At 35.5% G+C, this 15,567-nt stretch overlaps 1 protein-coding gene across 2 annotated transcripts in view; it reads right to left on the reverse strand.

The window, feature by feature from the left end:
* Rassf9 (Ras association domain family member 9) overlaps positions 1 to 13,239 on the reverse strand; it is a 32,149-nt gene extending 18,910 nt beyond the window's left edge. Inside the window, exon 1 of one of the 2 annotated variants that reach the window (XM_013159516.3) lies at positions 12,927 to 13,239. Coding sequence is in view for 1 of the 2 variants with exons in the window: in XM_003475897.5 (XP_003475945.3) it covers positions 12,937 to 12,983 (47 nt within the window). In the remaining variant the exon portion in view is untranslated. The remainder of the gene's footprint in view (positions 1 to 12,926) is intronic. The other variant, XM_003475897.5, reaches the window with a different exon arrangement.
* Between the last annotated feature and the right edge of the window lie 2,328 nt (positions 13,240 to 15,567).

Raw genomic sequence — 15,567 nt, forward strand, 5'->3', positions numbered from 1 at the left:
TACTTCTGTCTCATTCCTAGATTTCCTATTTTATTGAATATTATTGTTATCCTCTACTGTATCTCTCAAAGCTGTTAGGCGGTCCCTACTCTTTGCTCTGTCTTTCTCATCCCCCTTAACAACTAGTCACTGGGTCTCCTTTGCCTTTTCTCCTAAGAGATCCTGCCAGCCACCATAACTACTATGGTTCAAACAACTTGTGTTACTATATATCACTGTTCTATTGCACGTGGTATTATGTTGCCACAGAAATATTCTCTTCACATCTGTGCCCCACAAGATGATTAAGACTGCTATTTTCTTAGACTGAAATTCTGGTTCATTTTATATTAATACCTCTCCTCTGTCTCTGTCTCTATCTCTGTCTCACTCTGCCTCTGCCTCTCGGTGCTTCTCAGTGTCTCTGTGTTTATGTCTATTTCTGCCTCTGTCAATGTCTCTCTCTTTCTGTATCTCTCTCTCTCTTTTTCTCCCTTCCTTCCACTTCCACCCCTCCTTTTCTTATCCTGCTCCTAGGATCCTTTCCAAGATCTAACTCTTCTAACTCTTAGTCAAGCATTCGTTATTACACACGTTGAGTTAGCCATTCCTAAATTCCTGATGATCTCTGACACATGTAATATGTTGTCACATGTCACCACACTGATTGCTAGACTGGAAAGAACTACATCTTCTGTGCTTTAATTTCTTTTTTTATATTTTTATTTTATTTATTTTTTAATCAGTACCAGGGATCGAACTCATGACTGCCTGCTTGCAAGGCAGGTTCTTACGCCGCTGAGCTAATCTCCAGTCCCCTGTGCTTTAATTTCGACTCTGAACTTTTTGACAACTGGTTTTCTTGTCCTGGCAAACATTTTGTTCTCCTTTTCTGTCTGATTCTTACTCAGCTGTGTGTTGCTTCCCCCTGGGAAAATCCTCTTGTTATTGAATAACTCCACTTTGACAAGTCCAGATAAAACTGGGTCTTCCTACATGCTTCTGTACAACGCATTATATACTCCATCCAAGCACTTTCTACGTTGCGTAAAGTTTGCATTTCTATTAATTTGCCAGTAAGTCCTCGGTCTAAGTCTTTCAATTCTAAAACCTAAAGCCTGACATAACAATGTTAAATGTTTCTCTTTTTTTTTTTCTTACTTGAGTGGGGGATTATGAGGAATAGGTTGGAGGAGGAAAATAAAGAAAAATTCTCAAGTGTTAATCTAGATCAATAGGTTTGAATAATAAGATCCAGTGGTTAGAGTTAAACATCAGCTCTTCCATAAATAATACCTTACAGAAATCTTTTCACTTTACTTTATATTGTCTCTGATGATTTTCACACCACAGTGACTGAATCATGAGATATTAACTCGGAAAACTAAAATATTTATTACGTGGATTTTTGCACTAAAAATGTTTATGAACTCCTGACCTTGTTAACTGAACTGCATCACAAATCTGAAACACCTATTTTTAGATAGCAAAACATTTCTTGACTCTCAGGATACTTGTGATCCTACACAAATATTATGTATAAGGTTTTCTAGGAGGTGAAAAAGGTAAGAACAGCAAAACCTTAAACAAAGAAGCTTGCATCTAGGGCAAGTTCTGGGTAATGTTTGGAAGCATTTGCATTCAAAGGTAATAATTACAGCATCATTAAAGGATGGCTGTTTCCTGTAGATGGAGTGGGATTCACAGAGGATTAGTCAGCCAGAGAGCCCTGGCTGGAAACTCGGGTGTTTTCCTTTAAAGTCTGTTTCCAGGTACAGTGCTCCACATTAATCAGCCCCACATGGTATGAGCAGCTCAGAGAGTGGGCTGGATGAATGGCAGCTTTCACAGTCTCCTCTCAGGTGCAGTGTGTCCAAACACCAGGTGTTTACAGGTGGGCTAGGCAGAAACATCTGAATGGTGCTTTCAATTTTTCAGTCATTTCCATGATGTTCTCCCCTCTCCAAAATTATCCTTGGTACGTTTCTGCTTTCTGTGGTGACACATCTATACCCTGAGTTACTCAGAACCAAAGCTGCAGACATCACCGATTCTTTCATTCTCTGTTGACACTGCCACTGTCCTTTGTATCCTGTAATTTCTGCTGCCATGGTGACTTCATTCTACCTCTCCTCACATCTTATATAAAATATATCTTTATCGCTTCCCTTTCTGGCTTACTTATATTCTTTCTCTACTCTATGAACAATCCTTAAGCAATTCTTTTTGGTTGATCTTTATGGCTTATTTAATAATCACGCCATATTCTTGCTTATAGACCCTTCTACTGCAAAATAATAAAATAAAATAAAATAAAATAAAATAAAATAAAATAAGTGAAATCATCTGCTGGCCTTTCCCCATCTACACTGGCATAATTTCAAATGCTTTGCCTTTTATCCTATTTCTCCTTCACCTGAAATGTTCTTTTCCCTAACTTTTGATGCTCAAATGTTTCATCTCTCATACGATTCAATTCTACTGATGTTTCAAGAAAGCCACAGAGATCCTTCTCTGTTACCTAACATACCCCTCCATCTATATCTCTAGGCCTGAGTTTCAGACACCAGTATTATACAGAACACTTTCACTTGGATACTTTATAGCATCTGAAACTTATCAAGGTCACAGTAGAATCATTTCTTTCCCACACACCGTCTCCCAAATCTGCTCCTGTACAATCTGCTGTCTCCCTGTCACAATCGCTCAATTCCAAACCTTCAGAGTCTCTTCTATTTCTTGTCTCTCACTCCCTCCAAAGTTCTCCTTCCACAGAGGATCTGTGTTACAACTTTCTCTCCTCCTCTGCTGTCATCACACCAGTAATCAGCTTTCACTTAGAGCAGTGAAAGAAATTCCCAGCTGGATTCCTTTCTCCTTTTAATCAACAGTGCTACTAAATGATTGCATTTTAAGAAAATTAGCTTTTCTAAGTCTTAACTGCTATTTAACAGTACTAAGAAAAGTCCTCTTGAATTTTACTACTAGAGTAGAAGAGCAGGAAATAAAGAAATGACAGCAAATGCTTCCCAATCTACTGCTAGGATCTGCCTACTTTTTTGACCAAACAATAAAGATGGGCTCTCAAATGTTCACTGTAGCTCTTTGCTTTATTTAAACTCTGTACAAATCACTTCTTTATATGTGAATGCAGTTATTATAGGTCTATTCCAAGGGACTCATCATAATTTTTCAACATCATCTTTCATTATCTTCTAGGCAAATGTGAACTGTTATTTGAAGGGCTAAAAATTAAAATCTTTGGGTTGGGGATTTAGCTCAGCGGCATAAGCACCTGCCTGGAAAGCGTGAGGTCATGAGTTCGATCCCCAGTACAAAAAAAAAAAAAAAAAAAAAAAAAAAATTAAAATCTTTATTTTGAAAGACTCTAGTCTTTGAACACAAATGCTCTCTTACTGAATACTGTTTCCTCAGTTAACTACAATTTCAGGGAATTCTAGTGCACTGAAACAGTTCAGAGGAAGTGGCAGCATTAGAGAAACAAAAGATTTCAGGGGTGTCTGTAAAACATCCTAATCATGGCTGAGAACAAAAATCGTTCACCATGATGGCTAGTTGATTTCAGACACAAAGCTCTTATTAATCACATCCCATAGCTAGGGAACATGAAAGCTTGCCAAGGTTACACCATTGTCCACTTCAAGTGAAATTACATCTTAAGACTCATAAAGGGGAAGAACAATTCAATTCCATAATCTAATATACTGACCAATTTAACATGATTACTGGATTAAACAGTAATTAACTACAGATGATTTTAAGTGTTACATAAACACATCCTTGCTTTTTCCTAAACACTGTTTTGTAAGCTTAGTTGTTGAAAATTGTTTTCCACCAGTCTAACCACGATTATAGATTTTGGCCAAACCGACCACAGAGCTATCGGATTCCTGAATTCTTCTCTTTCAGCTTTCTGTGATTCAGTCGCCTCCTACATCTTCTGCACACCTTATTGTGTTCTCTTGTCATGCCCAAGCCTGTCACATGTGGGAGTTTAATAAATGCCACCTAACTGTGATGATGCTCCTCTTATTTTCTCTCACCTCTATTTACCCCTCTCTTTTACTTCTACTTAGAGTCAATTATCAACACTTTCTGAGCACCTATGCTACAGAGGAACCAAGAGATTACAGTCTCATTTTCTCAATTCTGTTGTAAAGACTATGATTTTCTTTACTCTGTCAAAGATAGTTTCCCGTGGGAGAGTAAATTTTTTAAATAAATTTCATGCATGGCCTATTTAGCTATAGTGCTATTTTCTCCAATTAGGAGCTTAATCTCTTAGGAATGGGGTTGCGTCTTTGCATGTTTGGTACAGTGCCAAATACAATTTTTCATTCTTAAAAAACAAAATCGTATTTTAGTTTCTCATAACCTTGATATGTTTGTGTTGATAGGCCTAAGGTTTTGCTTAACAAATACTAAAAATAAAATGACTTTTAGAAAATTATAATTTATAAACTACTGTATCATTTTATAAATACAAATAAACATTTTACTTTCACTATAATGATACCTTTTTAGTCTGAAATTATGTGCCACTTGATCATATTTTAGATAAAATAAAGCTTATTTATTCTCACTTATAATTTCTATTTTTAAAAAATTGTGTTCAAAAACTGTAAAGCAATACAATAAAATTAAATGCTCTTCCACAAAGAATATTTTAGAATCATAGAATTTACAAGTTCCTGGGTGTTTAATTTGAGTTCTCATTTTATGAGATAACGATAAAACTAATATATTTTCATTATATGTCCTTTGTTTTAATTAAAATCATTACAAAAACACATAAGTAAATATTCTTTAATCTTTACTTAATCTATGTTGTGCTATTCATTGTGCTATTTGTTGCAGAATTGCTAATAATCTCATAATGTGGCTCAAAAGGAGACATCTGAATAAAATCTAAAGCTGTCAAAATTTAGATATTTCATCAAGATTCAAAGACAGATCAGAACCTCTATAGCCTCATTTCTAGTTATACCCAAGCATGATAATCTATCTTTTTATATCTAGATGTAATGACATGATGCAGAAATTTGAGAGGTTACAATTTCAAAGTATGAAGTATCACACTCATTTAAGTTTTAAATTGTCAGACATATTATACATTATCTGTCTTCTAATAGGCCTAGCCAATAAAGGTATGATTGTTGATCTTCTGCTGTCAACCAGAACTCTACTAAGTCTTTCATACATAATCAAATTCAATACAAGTATTTTATAGATTAGGTTTAATTATTTTTAGGATGAAAAAATAAAGTGCTAACAAATGGTTTAGAGCATGGATTTGAATCCTGTTCTTATCACGTATTAATTACTGCACTGCTCTCTGTTTTAGGTGCCTCCTATGTAGAATAGAAAAAATAATAGTGCTTTCTCTGCTGCAATAGGTTAAGTATTACACAAGCTCACTTAGCATAGAGTGTGGCATATAAAGTTAATACAAAATGTTGATAGAAGTGGATTTACCCTGAAGTTAATGAAGCTTACGCATCTGGGATCCTTCATTTTCACCTGCAAGGCTTCAGAATAAATGTAATAATTTTTAAATTGATACTTTTATATTGTTTTCCTTAAAGAGCATCCTCCTACACACAAACATTGTTAACGTTGGATTTGTCCTTGCATGTTATTGTTATTGCTGTCATCTGATCAGAAAGATCAAACATTTGTCCTGGGGCATACAGCTAGGATTGACGTAGCTGAGATGCGTCCGGAAGTGTGTGCTGTAGACAGCTTGAGTTCTTAGCCAAAATGTTTTCCTGCCAATTTTTACCACTTTCCCTTTTTCTCATAAATAGTATCACCTAACAAAAGCATCATACATTCCTGTTATGTGCAAGAGCGTGATATTTCCCCAAACACATTTTCCTCTATTTCAAAGGAAGGCACACATGTTCCACATCCACCTGCCAATTTGTAATAGGGGCAATCCACTATCTTCTTACATGGGTCCATGCAAAGGGATAAAAGGAGATGAGAAAATCACCAGAAAACATTAACACTGCTCCTTGTGTGTATTTTTGTTTTGATCTCACTTTTGTTACTACAATTTTTTTGAACCAGAGATGGAACTCACAACCTCACGCTTGCCAGCCAGGCGCTCCAATGAGCAAAACCTCTATCCTCGCTTTTTTCATTCAGAATCTCAATAAAGTCTGGCATCTATTTGACAGAGATTAAGAGCAGGGATGTTGAAAGGCCACACTTGAGTTTATAGATTCATTCTTTAAGTTGTCCGTGCATTGACTCAACAAAAATGTACAGAGCTACCACTCTGATGCATGTATTTAATGAGATTATAAATTGGAATCTTTTACCCAATCAGCAAATATTTATTTAATGCCTAGTCATTTACTACCTTACAAATAAGAAATATAATGCCTTACTGTCACTGAACTTAGAATCAGTGAGAATTTTATAAAAATATTTACATTTATAAAAAGAGTGTTTCAGCCTGAGTATGTAAACCTTTGGGGATAATTTCCTTGTTTGTTCTTTGCACTTAAACTGAAAGGTTTTTAGCCACATAAATCTGCCAATCATCAAAGGGGAGGGAGGTCCAACGTGGTGAGGTGACCATAAAAAGGCATCTTATCAATCTCCCTCTGGTGCTCCAGACCCAAAATAGACTTCCTGCCTTTCCTTCCCGTTTGGGACAAAGGCACTCCAATCCCTGGATAAAATGTCACTCCTGCTCCACCCAGCTAGGTTAGCACCACCCCAGGGAGAGTAAAGAAAAGCAACCCCCAGGCATTTGTCTGGGGAGAGAGCCTCTCCATTTCTCCCCAGCCTCTGCCTCGTTCTCTCATCAAAGGCCTCTTCATACTTTGTGTCCTTAACTCTCCTGCATTGAGTGCCAAAATCTACTCAGTCAGTAACTATATGTTTGTACTGTGAATTCTTATTCTTGAAATAACTTGCTTATTACTTCCGAGGCTAAACACTTTCATCAAACTCCATTTTATTCAAATAAAGTAATTACTTTTTATGAGAATGATACTTTTTATTAATATTTAATTACAGTTATAGTCAAAAATTAAAAAAAAAACTTTATCTAAAATTTATAGTTTTCCTTTAGGCTCCATAAGAAGGGAATCAGTCTATCAAAAATAGTAAATTTACATATAATACATTGTTAATTTCATATTATCCTGTTTTGAAATTCTGTGTCATTGATTCTATTGGTCTTTTTTCACTTTAAAATGAGGAAATAATTAAGTTTTAAGAAGTTAATGCTCTTTGGATGTGGCAGCTCAAGGCTATAATTCCAGCACTCAGGAGGCTGAGCCTGGAGGATTGCCCCAGAACATCCTAGGCTGTAAACTGAGTTCAAAGCCAGCCTACACTACCTACTGTGACCTTGTCTCAATAATAATAGTAACAATTAGTAGTAACAATAATGTGTATGCCAATGTTGTATTTGGATGTCTTCTAAAATTCCTAAGATAATGTGCCCTAAAGACTCTAGGCATAGATGTATGCTGAACTTCACACTTTGAAACACCGTGAGGTTTCATTTTATGGTTTTGTTTGGTTTGGTTTGGTTCTGGGAATCGATCTCAGAGCCTTGCACTTGACAGGAAGGCACTTATGCCACTGAGCTATATCCTCAGCCCTGAGGTTTCATTTTAAAAGGTCAACATGTTAAAGACAAACAGATTCTTTGTTAGGCACTGGTATACATATACATCTTCAGGAGGTAAACTCATAACCCTACTTCAACTTTCATTTTCAAAACTAAAAGTTTTTTAAATGAGCTACATTTGAGGAATTATTTATACCTATCAACAGATATCTTGGACATAACAAACAACAGCACAGTATCTCTAAATTATTCAACCAGCTAGTCACGACATTTTCTATATTAACTTGTTAACCAACTGTATACATTTTGAAACTTGTTTCTAAAAATTAAACTTAAACTTCTCACATTGTCATGTGCCATTCACTGATGGATTTACATAAAATATTTTATGTTGGCTTAGGTTTTTTGAATAGCAATTTAAATTTTAACCTTGTTGTGGTTTATGTCTGTGGCCCCCAGGCCTCATGAGTTTGCATTTGTGATTGGTTCATTGTCTAGTGCTTGGATGGATGGTGTCAGTGCTCCACCCACATAGGGGTGGAGCCAGGATGTGATGTAATGGCAGGAAGAAGGTGTATCTTGCTCTTTGCCAGTTCCTGTTTGCAGCTGCCATGAACTGTGGCCCTGCCATGCCCGCCTGCCTTGGAGCCAACTGAATGGGGACTGAAACCTCCAAAAACTGTGAGAAATAAACCTTTCCTTTCCCATCTCGGGCTTCAGGTATTTTGTCTCAGCGACAAGCATAAAGAAACTAAGACAAACCTGTAGTGCAGTTTTACCCAAGCCAATACTCAAGATTTTCCTGCTAAGGATAAAGGATTTTAGTCATTGTGCATAATGGTTTATATGTTCTCAAATAATAACTATTTAAAGTACTGGATATTTGGGGGGAAAATCTCTTGCAGTAACTCCAGAGAACAAAAAAGATTTATATATTCAAATATCTGGCAGTTCGCATCCAGTATTAGGCACACTTAAATCTTTATATGAGGAATAAAAAAAAATTATATAAAATGTAATTTTGCAGGATTTTGCAGAATTGTAAATGCATAAATTACAATTACAAATCCCACTTGCAAGGAGAAGACATGCTCCTTGACAAAAACTTTTACCCTAACTACAAACGTAATCTTTCTTTCTGATAAACCAGTCATTGTGTAATTTATTTATGGTGGCAATATATCATAGCTGGTATAATTTTTTTAAAGATCAAATATATTCTAAGTAATTCAAAAGCAAATTCTAGTGCAAAATGTATTCCTCAATTATAAAGCAATAGAAATGTAGTAGCTCTAACATATTCACTAAAAATACATTGGGAGGGCTTTGAATTTGGAGTTGATATGTACCTGTTTGCTATAGTGACATCTCCATATGTTTAGGAAAAACCAAGGTTTGAAAAACAGGATGACACAAAAGTGAAGATAATTTTAAAGAGTACCTAAAATATTCACATAAAGTTGTTCTTAACTGCGTTCTTCTAATAACATTCTTCATCTTCCAAATCACCTACATGAGCCATTCTAATTTTATATGTCTCACAAATATATAAGTTAATATTTCATTACGATAATTTTATGTTGCTAACATGATTTGGCAAACCATTTCTCTGCCCCTAAATGTTATTAAGGCATTATAAAATCAAGTCTTAGCCAAATATCCTAAAAAGCTTGATAGTCACTTGCAAGTTTTCAAAATTTAAAGAAGTCCTTGTTTGTGATTTGTATGTATTAACTTATAAACCAATTGTTACACTGAAAATATAATCTATTACAAATACAAAGACAATCATGTCTCCAAATAAAACCTGCATAAACACCTAACCTGACTAATAATCTAAATTGAATTATTGAATGGTCACATGAATACAAATAGATTAGTGCTTCATTTTTTTATTCTTTAGGTTTTCTGGCAGAAAAACTGGCTATCAAGTGATGGTCAGAAAACTTTTTCAGAAACTTGAGTAATTTGCTGAAAAATATCTACACATGACACCATTTTTATTTTTTTATGTTGAACAAAAATCTGATTAGCAAGATTTTTACCAGTCTTTAGGTTTGAGTCACAAAACTTTCTAGATCCAAAGTAAACAATCCATTTCCTCAGACCAAGAGATCTTCTGAAAATTATGTTCTTCAAATCAAACACTTAAAACAATTAGAAAATGTTAAAAATTAATTCCAATCATAAATATAAATACATTAGATTGACTCCATAGATTTTACTATATGGAAATTGGAAATAAAAAGTTTAAGGAATTTATGTGCTTGCATATAATCGTTTGAAACTGTGTATTTTCATTTTCTGAAGAATATCTGCTACATTTCTTAAATTAACTGTCAAAATTTAAAATAAAGTTTCAGACAAGGTAGAATTACTGTTCATGTATAAATCCACGTGATTATTTGAATGGCTCTTACATTTTAGATGACATCAATCTTTTATAAAATATTCAATTTTATGTAATATGTAGTTTGCACTGCATGATGCACAGGGAATAAAATAATTACCATGTCTCTAGTTTAAGTGCACGTCATAATTTTAGTTTACAAAACTAAATAAGCTGGTGTATTATAGACCCACAGTACGCAAGGTGCTGTCCTAGGCACGAAAACATCACAGTGTCTAGACGGACAAAGCCCCGCCCTCTTCAAGCTTTGTAGTTGACAGTTTTTTAAAGTTTTTATGCTTTGTTATTGAGCTTTTATTCGCATCTTGTGTCTTTACAGCTCTCAAATACACATTTATCATGAGAATAAGTACAAAATCGTGGATTTAAGTCTTGAGTGATTTAACAAAATTTAAACAATAATTAAAAGAAAAAGCTCAATAAACAAAATTTCTCAAAACTTTATGATCTCAAAGTTCTGATATACCTTTTTCCTGCTGATAAAGCTGATTTTATGCTCAAGTAGTCTTTTCATTAAGTTAGAAAAATATTAGTCAATTACATTAGTCAAATGTTTCCTTTGTGTTCTACAACAAATTATATATACATGTCATCCTCTGTGTGACATTAATAAATAATGGAAACAAAAGATTCACAGCATACATATATTTATATATTGATTTATACCAGAGTGCTTTTAATTATGAGGTAACTGTCTTATCAGTAATCATATCTATAAAAGAATAAAACAATCATTTCAAAATTTTGATTTTGACATATGGAAGTGGGGTTATTTGAATCACTATGGCACAAGATTAATGAAATGTGTAACCTGAATAATATAACAAATCTGTATGTGTAGTTTTACTTTCAAACAGTGAAAAGACAAGACTTTACACATAGAAGTACAAAATCCATTAAAATTACTCAAATATTCCATTTTTTGCCTAATTTAAAATAATCATTTTTCTATGTACATAATTTCTGTAGCTTAAATTTTTTATCAGTCAGGAAAATACAAATCTGTAAAGAGAAGCAATCAGTAATTAAGCAGTTGTCCTGTGTACTCTCATTATTAGCACCTTTGACAAAACACACACATTCTTAAGAAAGCACTTTGCTTTTTCTCATCAACACTTGGAACACTGTTAAATTTATGTTTTCTTTCTATCATTCCATAAGTTTGCATAAAAATGTCACAGTAAAATAGATGTGTACTCACTTTTTGAATGACAGCTAGTTGTATTGGTAGAATCTATGATACAGTGCCAAAACTGATGGGATAAGTGGAAAAATGTACATTTTCTAAGAAAAAAATCACTGGATTACATGATGCAGAGTTTTATTACACAGTTATAGGGCACATCAGTGAAAAGATTCATAAAATCCTTTAACAAATCCAAAACAAAATTTAATACACATTTGGCTAGAAACAATTTTATAAGACCATAAGTTTTCCAAACTAATTTTTACATATTTTGATGGCACTTAAATAAGTGAAAAAATCCAGACTGTAACAATCATGTTACAGAAAATTCACTTACAAAAATAATTTTGGGAAAGATGTCTTCTCTAGGACGTATTTCAGCAAATTGCGAAGCAAAAACTTACTTTTGTTACCTATTGCTAACATTTTTAAATTTTGTGAAACTATTTTATTATGCTATGTATAGTAAAATACTTTACAAATAACTTACTATGATATATTATGAGGCTATTAGAAGATAAAACTGACAGGATGTTTTATAATACGAATTATGGCTGTTTCAGTTTTGAAGGAAATTTAGTCAATTAAACCATCAGTATATTCAGAATGGGTTGAAAATAAAAATTTTAAAGGGGACATTTGTGTGAAAATAATGCATAAAGATTTTATTTTAAATAAAGTCATGCAGACACTTTTAAAATAATTATATCATTTCCTACCATATAATTGTATCCTTTTAAATTAACACTAAGCAAATTATAACAAGTACAAACAAGCAAGATCGAGCAAAGAGTGGTGAAAAGCACTTACACAAAAACATACACTAAGGAAGGAAGTTATCTTCACTATTTTGCCATAAAAATGTAACATTTGAGAAGAAAACAAAATACTGAATAAGATTGAACTGCATAGCCTGGCCCAGGAAAAAAAATCTCTGAGTCCGTGGATGCCTCTGTGTGTGTGTGTGTGTGTGTGTGTGTGTGTATGTGTGTGTGTGTGTGTGTGTGTGTGTGTGTGTGTGTGTGTGTGTATGTGTGTGTGTGCACACGTGTGCGTGTGTGTACTCATTTAAAATCCACATATTCACACTAAAAACATCACAGTCCTGAAGTAGCAAGCAAAATCAAAGTAAAATCAAAGAAATAAGGACAATAGGTTTGAAATTTTTTTTTAGTGTCTAAACTCAGCTAAAGTTCTTGAAGTTCTTTGGAAGAATCAGATCACAGTGTTTTTCCATAAAATATTTTCTCTTGGAAAGTTTCAGGTTTTCAGAAATGCTAAAGCACTGTTGCCCTATTGTATCTGTGTTTCTCACTAAAGTGTGTGGCTATAAATTCCAGTTACACTTTCATCAAATGTTTAAGCTTTCTGTAATATTCTAAAGCTCTGTGTAAACCAAATAGAACTTACTATTCTATTACCCTCAAATGTTCCAGGTAGCAAAAATAAGAACGGGGTAATGTTAGTTATGGAATCAAATAGCCCCAAAGAGAACAGGGAATAAAATAATCATTCATTATGTGTTGCTATCCTCGCGCTGGCTACTGCCCTCATCAGAACTGGAACAGTACCCTTATCTGCTGAGTACTCCTTGGAGACCTAATCAAACTTCATTCCCCAGGGTTTTGCACCCCAAACGCAGTTTCCCTCGGAATTGAAGCACAGCCAAACACGACTCTGCTATGTAAGGTCCTGAGGACCAACAGCAACACCCACTCCCCCTTACAGGCACTTACTTGGCTTTACCTGTTTTTATGCCGAGTCTTCAACAAGTTTCTTCCAAAAGGAGCCATGGTCTTCTGGCAAGCAAGTCACAAGGCCGGTACCTCCGTGATCTGTTGCTGGGCTGACTCTGGGTTTTCCAGACTGAAAGCAGGGGGCTGGAAGCTGCTCTTCTCCTCCTCAGATCTCCCTGGCTTTCAGCTCCTAGTAGCCGGCTGAGACAGTTGCTGAAGTTGTGCAACTGCTGCTTAACTTTGAACTGCGGGATTGTTGTGGCTGCTGAGTCTTTGGAGACCTGCCCAGCTTCAGCCTCCAAGAAGAAGGCGTTTGGGAGCAGGAAAAGGAAAAAAAAAAAAGGAGAGAGAGAGAGCCAGCTAGAGAGGAAGGGAGGGGGACTCTATTGTGCTCTGTAGTTATTTGCAGACTAGCTAAACTTTGAGAACTGCCAACCCACAGGCACTGTAATACCCATGGAATGAGAATTTCACTCCACCTGGAAACCCCCCCTACCACGCTCTCCACACCCAACCACACAAGGTGAGCACACATAAAAGCTTTCAAAGTAAATTCCCCATCTCCCAGCCAGCTCCCCGGTGAAATGTAATAGGATCCTAAAAATGAGGGCCCAAAAGCCCTTTATCTGTGAATTTGACACAGAAATCCCCTGCCCCCGTGCTGCAGTGCAGGAGGCACAGAGCTGGAGACTGGATCCAGGGGGACCCTGGGGAACCCTTGGGGTTTGAAGCCCCTGACTGCAAGATCAAGGGCTTTCTCCAAGTCCACTCCTCCAGTCTCAAGCTCACTTTCCAGAAGTCTAAGGCCAAAGGGCTCCAAGGCTGAGTGCTCACAGTATAAGCACAGAACCGGCTGGGGATTTCTGACCTATCCCTGTAGCCTTTGCCAGGACCCTGACCCTGCCTCACTCTCTGGCAGTCTCTGGGCTTTTAGGCCGAGGGAGTTTCAGAGGAAAGCGAGCCCTGGCCTCCTGCCTTCCATTAGGAAACTGGGACTTCAAGGAGCCCCAGGGTTCAGTGAGGGTGGAAGGTGGTCAGGGGAGCTCTCACTTCGGCAGTGGAAAGAGGATCCGGGAGGCCCAAGCACTGCTGGGATCTAGAGCCTGAACAGTGAGGTCTAAGAAAAGGTGGGGTGTGGAGAGTTTCCTAACACCACAGCCCTCAAGCCCTCTGCACACCTTCCCCACCCTGCTTCCAATCCTGGACTTCCGGGCTAAGGCCAAGGAGGGAGGGAAATTAGGCCACTGGATGCAGTTCACCAAAAGAAGCTTCAGGCTGGCGGGGCTCTCAGTCTCCCAAGGCACAGGACATGCCACACTGTCCTTAGGGGCTCCCCCACACCCCAGTAGCAAAAGCTAGTGATACCCCAGGTATAAAAATATTTGCACACTTTGCCAGATGTGGGATTCTACAGAGCGCAGAAGCTCTGCTTCTAATGAATGTAGTCCTTTCTTTCTATTTCTATATCCTCTGTGCTCTATTCTCTCTGCTATATGCTGTATTCTATATTCTATGTTCTATGTGCTGTAATCTATGTTATATATTCTATGTTTTATGTTCTATATTCTATACTATATATTGTATACACTGTAATGCTATATTCTATGTTCTGTACAGTGTATTCTATACTCTATGTTGTATGCCATATTCTATATTTTATATGCTATATGTCATGCTCATGTACTTTTATTATTTAAAATTCATTCTTGCATTTTTAATTTATATGTTGCATGCGATATATATAGTCTTAACCATATATCTTTAAAAAATCCAAGAGTCAGTTTTATTTTTTATTCTTGACAGATAATAAAATTCAAGAATACATAGCCATTTTAGAAGGGTCTATGGTCAGTGGTATCAGAGAAAACATTTACAATAGCAAACAAAGAAATTACATATATTGGTAAATGTATCAGAAAACCAAACAGAAAACATACACACTTTATACACTTCAAGTGGTTTATGTGAAGCAAAAAATACAGAGCTGTATTGCTTATTTTTCTGATCCTGATTTTATTTATCTAGCTCAACACACACGCACAAAATTATTTAAAATGTTCTGGAAATTTGCCAGTTATTCTGTTATTCAAAATATTATCCCCTAAAGCTAAACTATTTTCTCATTAATAAAATTGCAGTCAATTTACAGAGAATTTTATCTTCTGAAATAACCCTAACTTTTCCATAGTTTCAGTCCTCCACCATATTAACAGTAATTATATATACAGGCATGTTTCATTTTTAATAAAATAGTTTCATAGAGAAAGAGGAAACAACATTACATCTTTATTAGCATAATCTTAGGTTGAGTTTCAAGTTATCCCAGTTGAGTCTTATTAGGGTGCTGTAATTCCTCATATAAAATGTACTATTGCTATATCCCAAGACAAGCTCTTTGATGTGTAAGAATTAAACAAACAGGAGTTTGCATAAATTAAATATATATGATTCTATTATATATATATAAAGCTAGGGAAAAACAAAGAATGTTTTTGTCCTTCAGATATTAAAAACTGAAAAAATAAAACAAGGACATTAATACCTACACAGAAAGTAAGCAAACAATTATTCTAAAAGCAGATAACAAAGCATATTTTAAAATGTTACACTCACTAGTCACTACAAATGATATGTATATAAT

This window comes from Cavia porcellus, unplaced genomic scaffold, assembly GCF_034190915.1.
Source record: "Cavia porcellus strain 051 isolate PalLab524CR breed Dunkin Hartley unplaced genomic scaffold, mCavPor4.1 scaffold_8, whole genome shotgun sequence".
Classification (NCBI taxonomy): domain Eukaryota; kingdom Metazoa; phylum Chordata; class Mammalia; order Rodentia; family Caviidae; genus Cavia; species Cavia porcellus.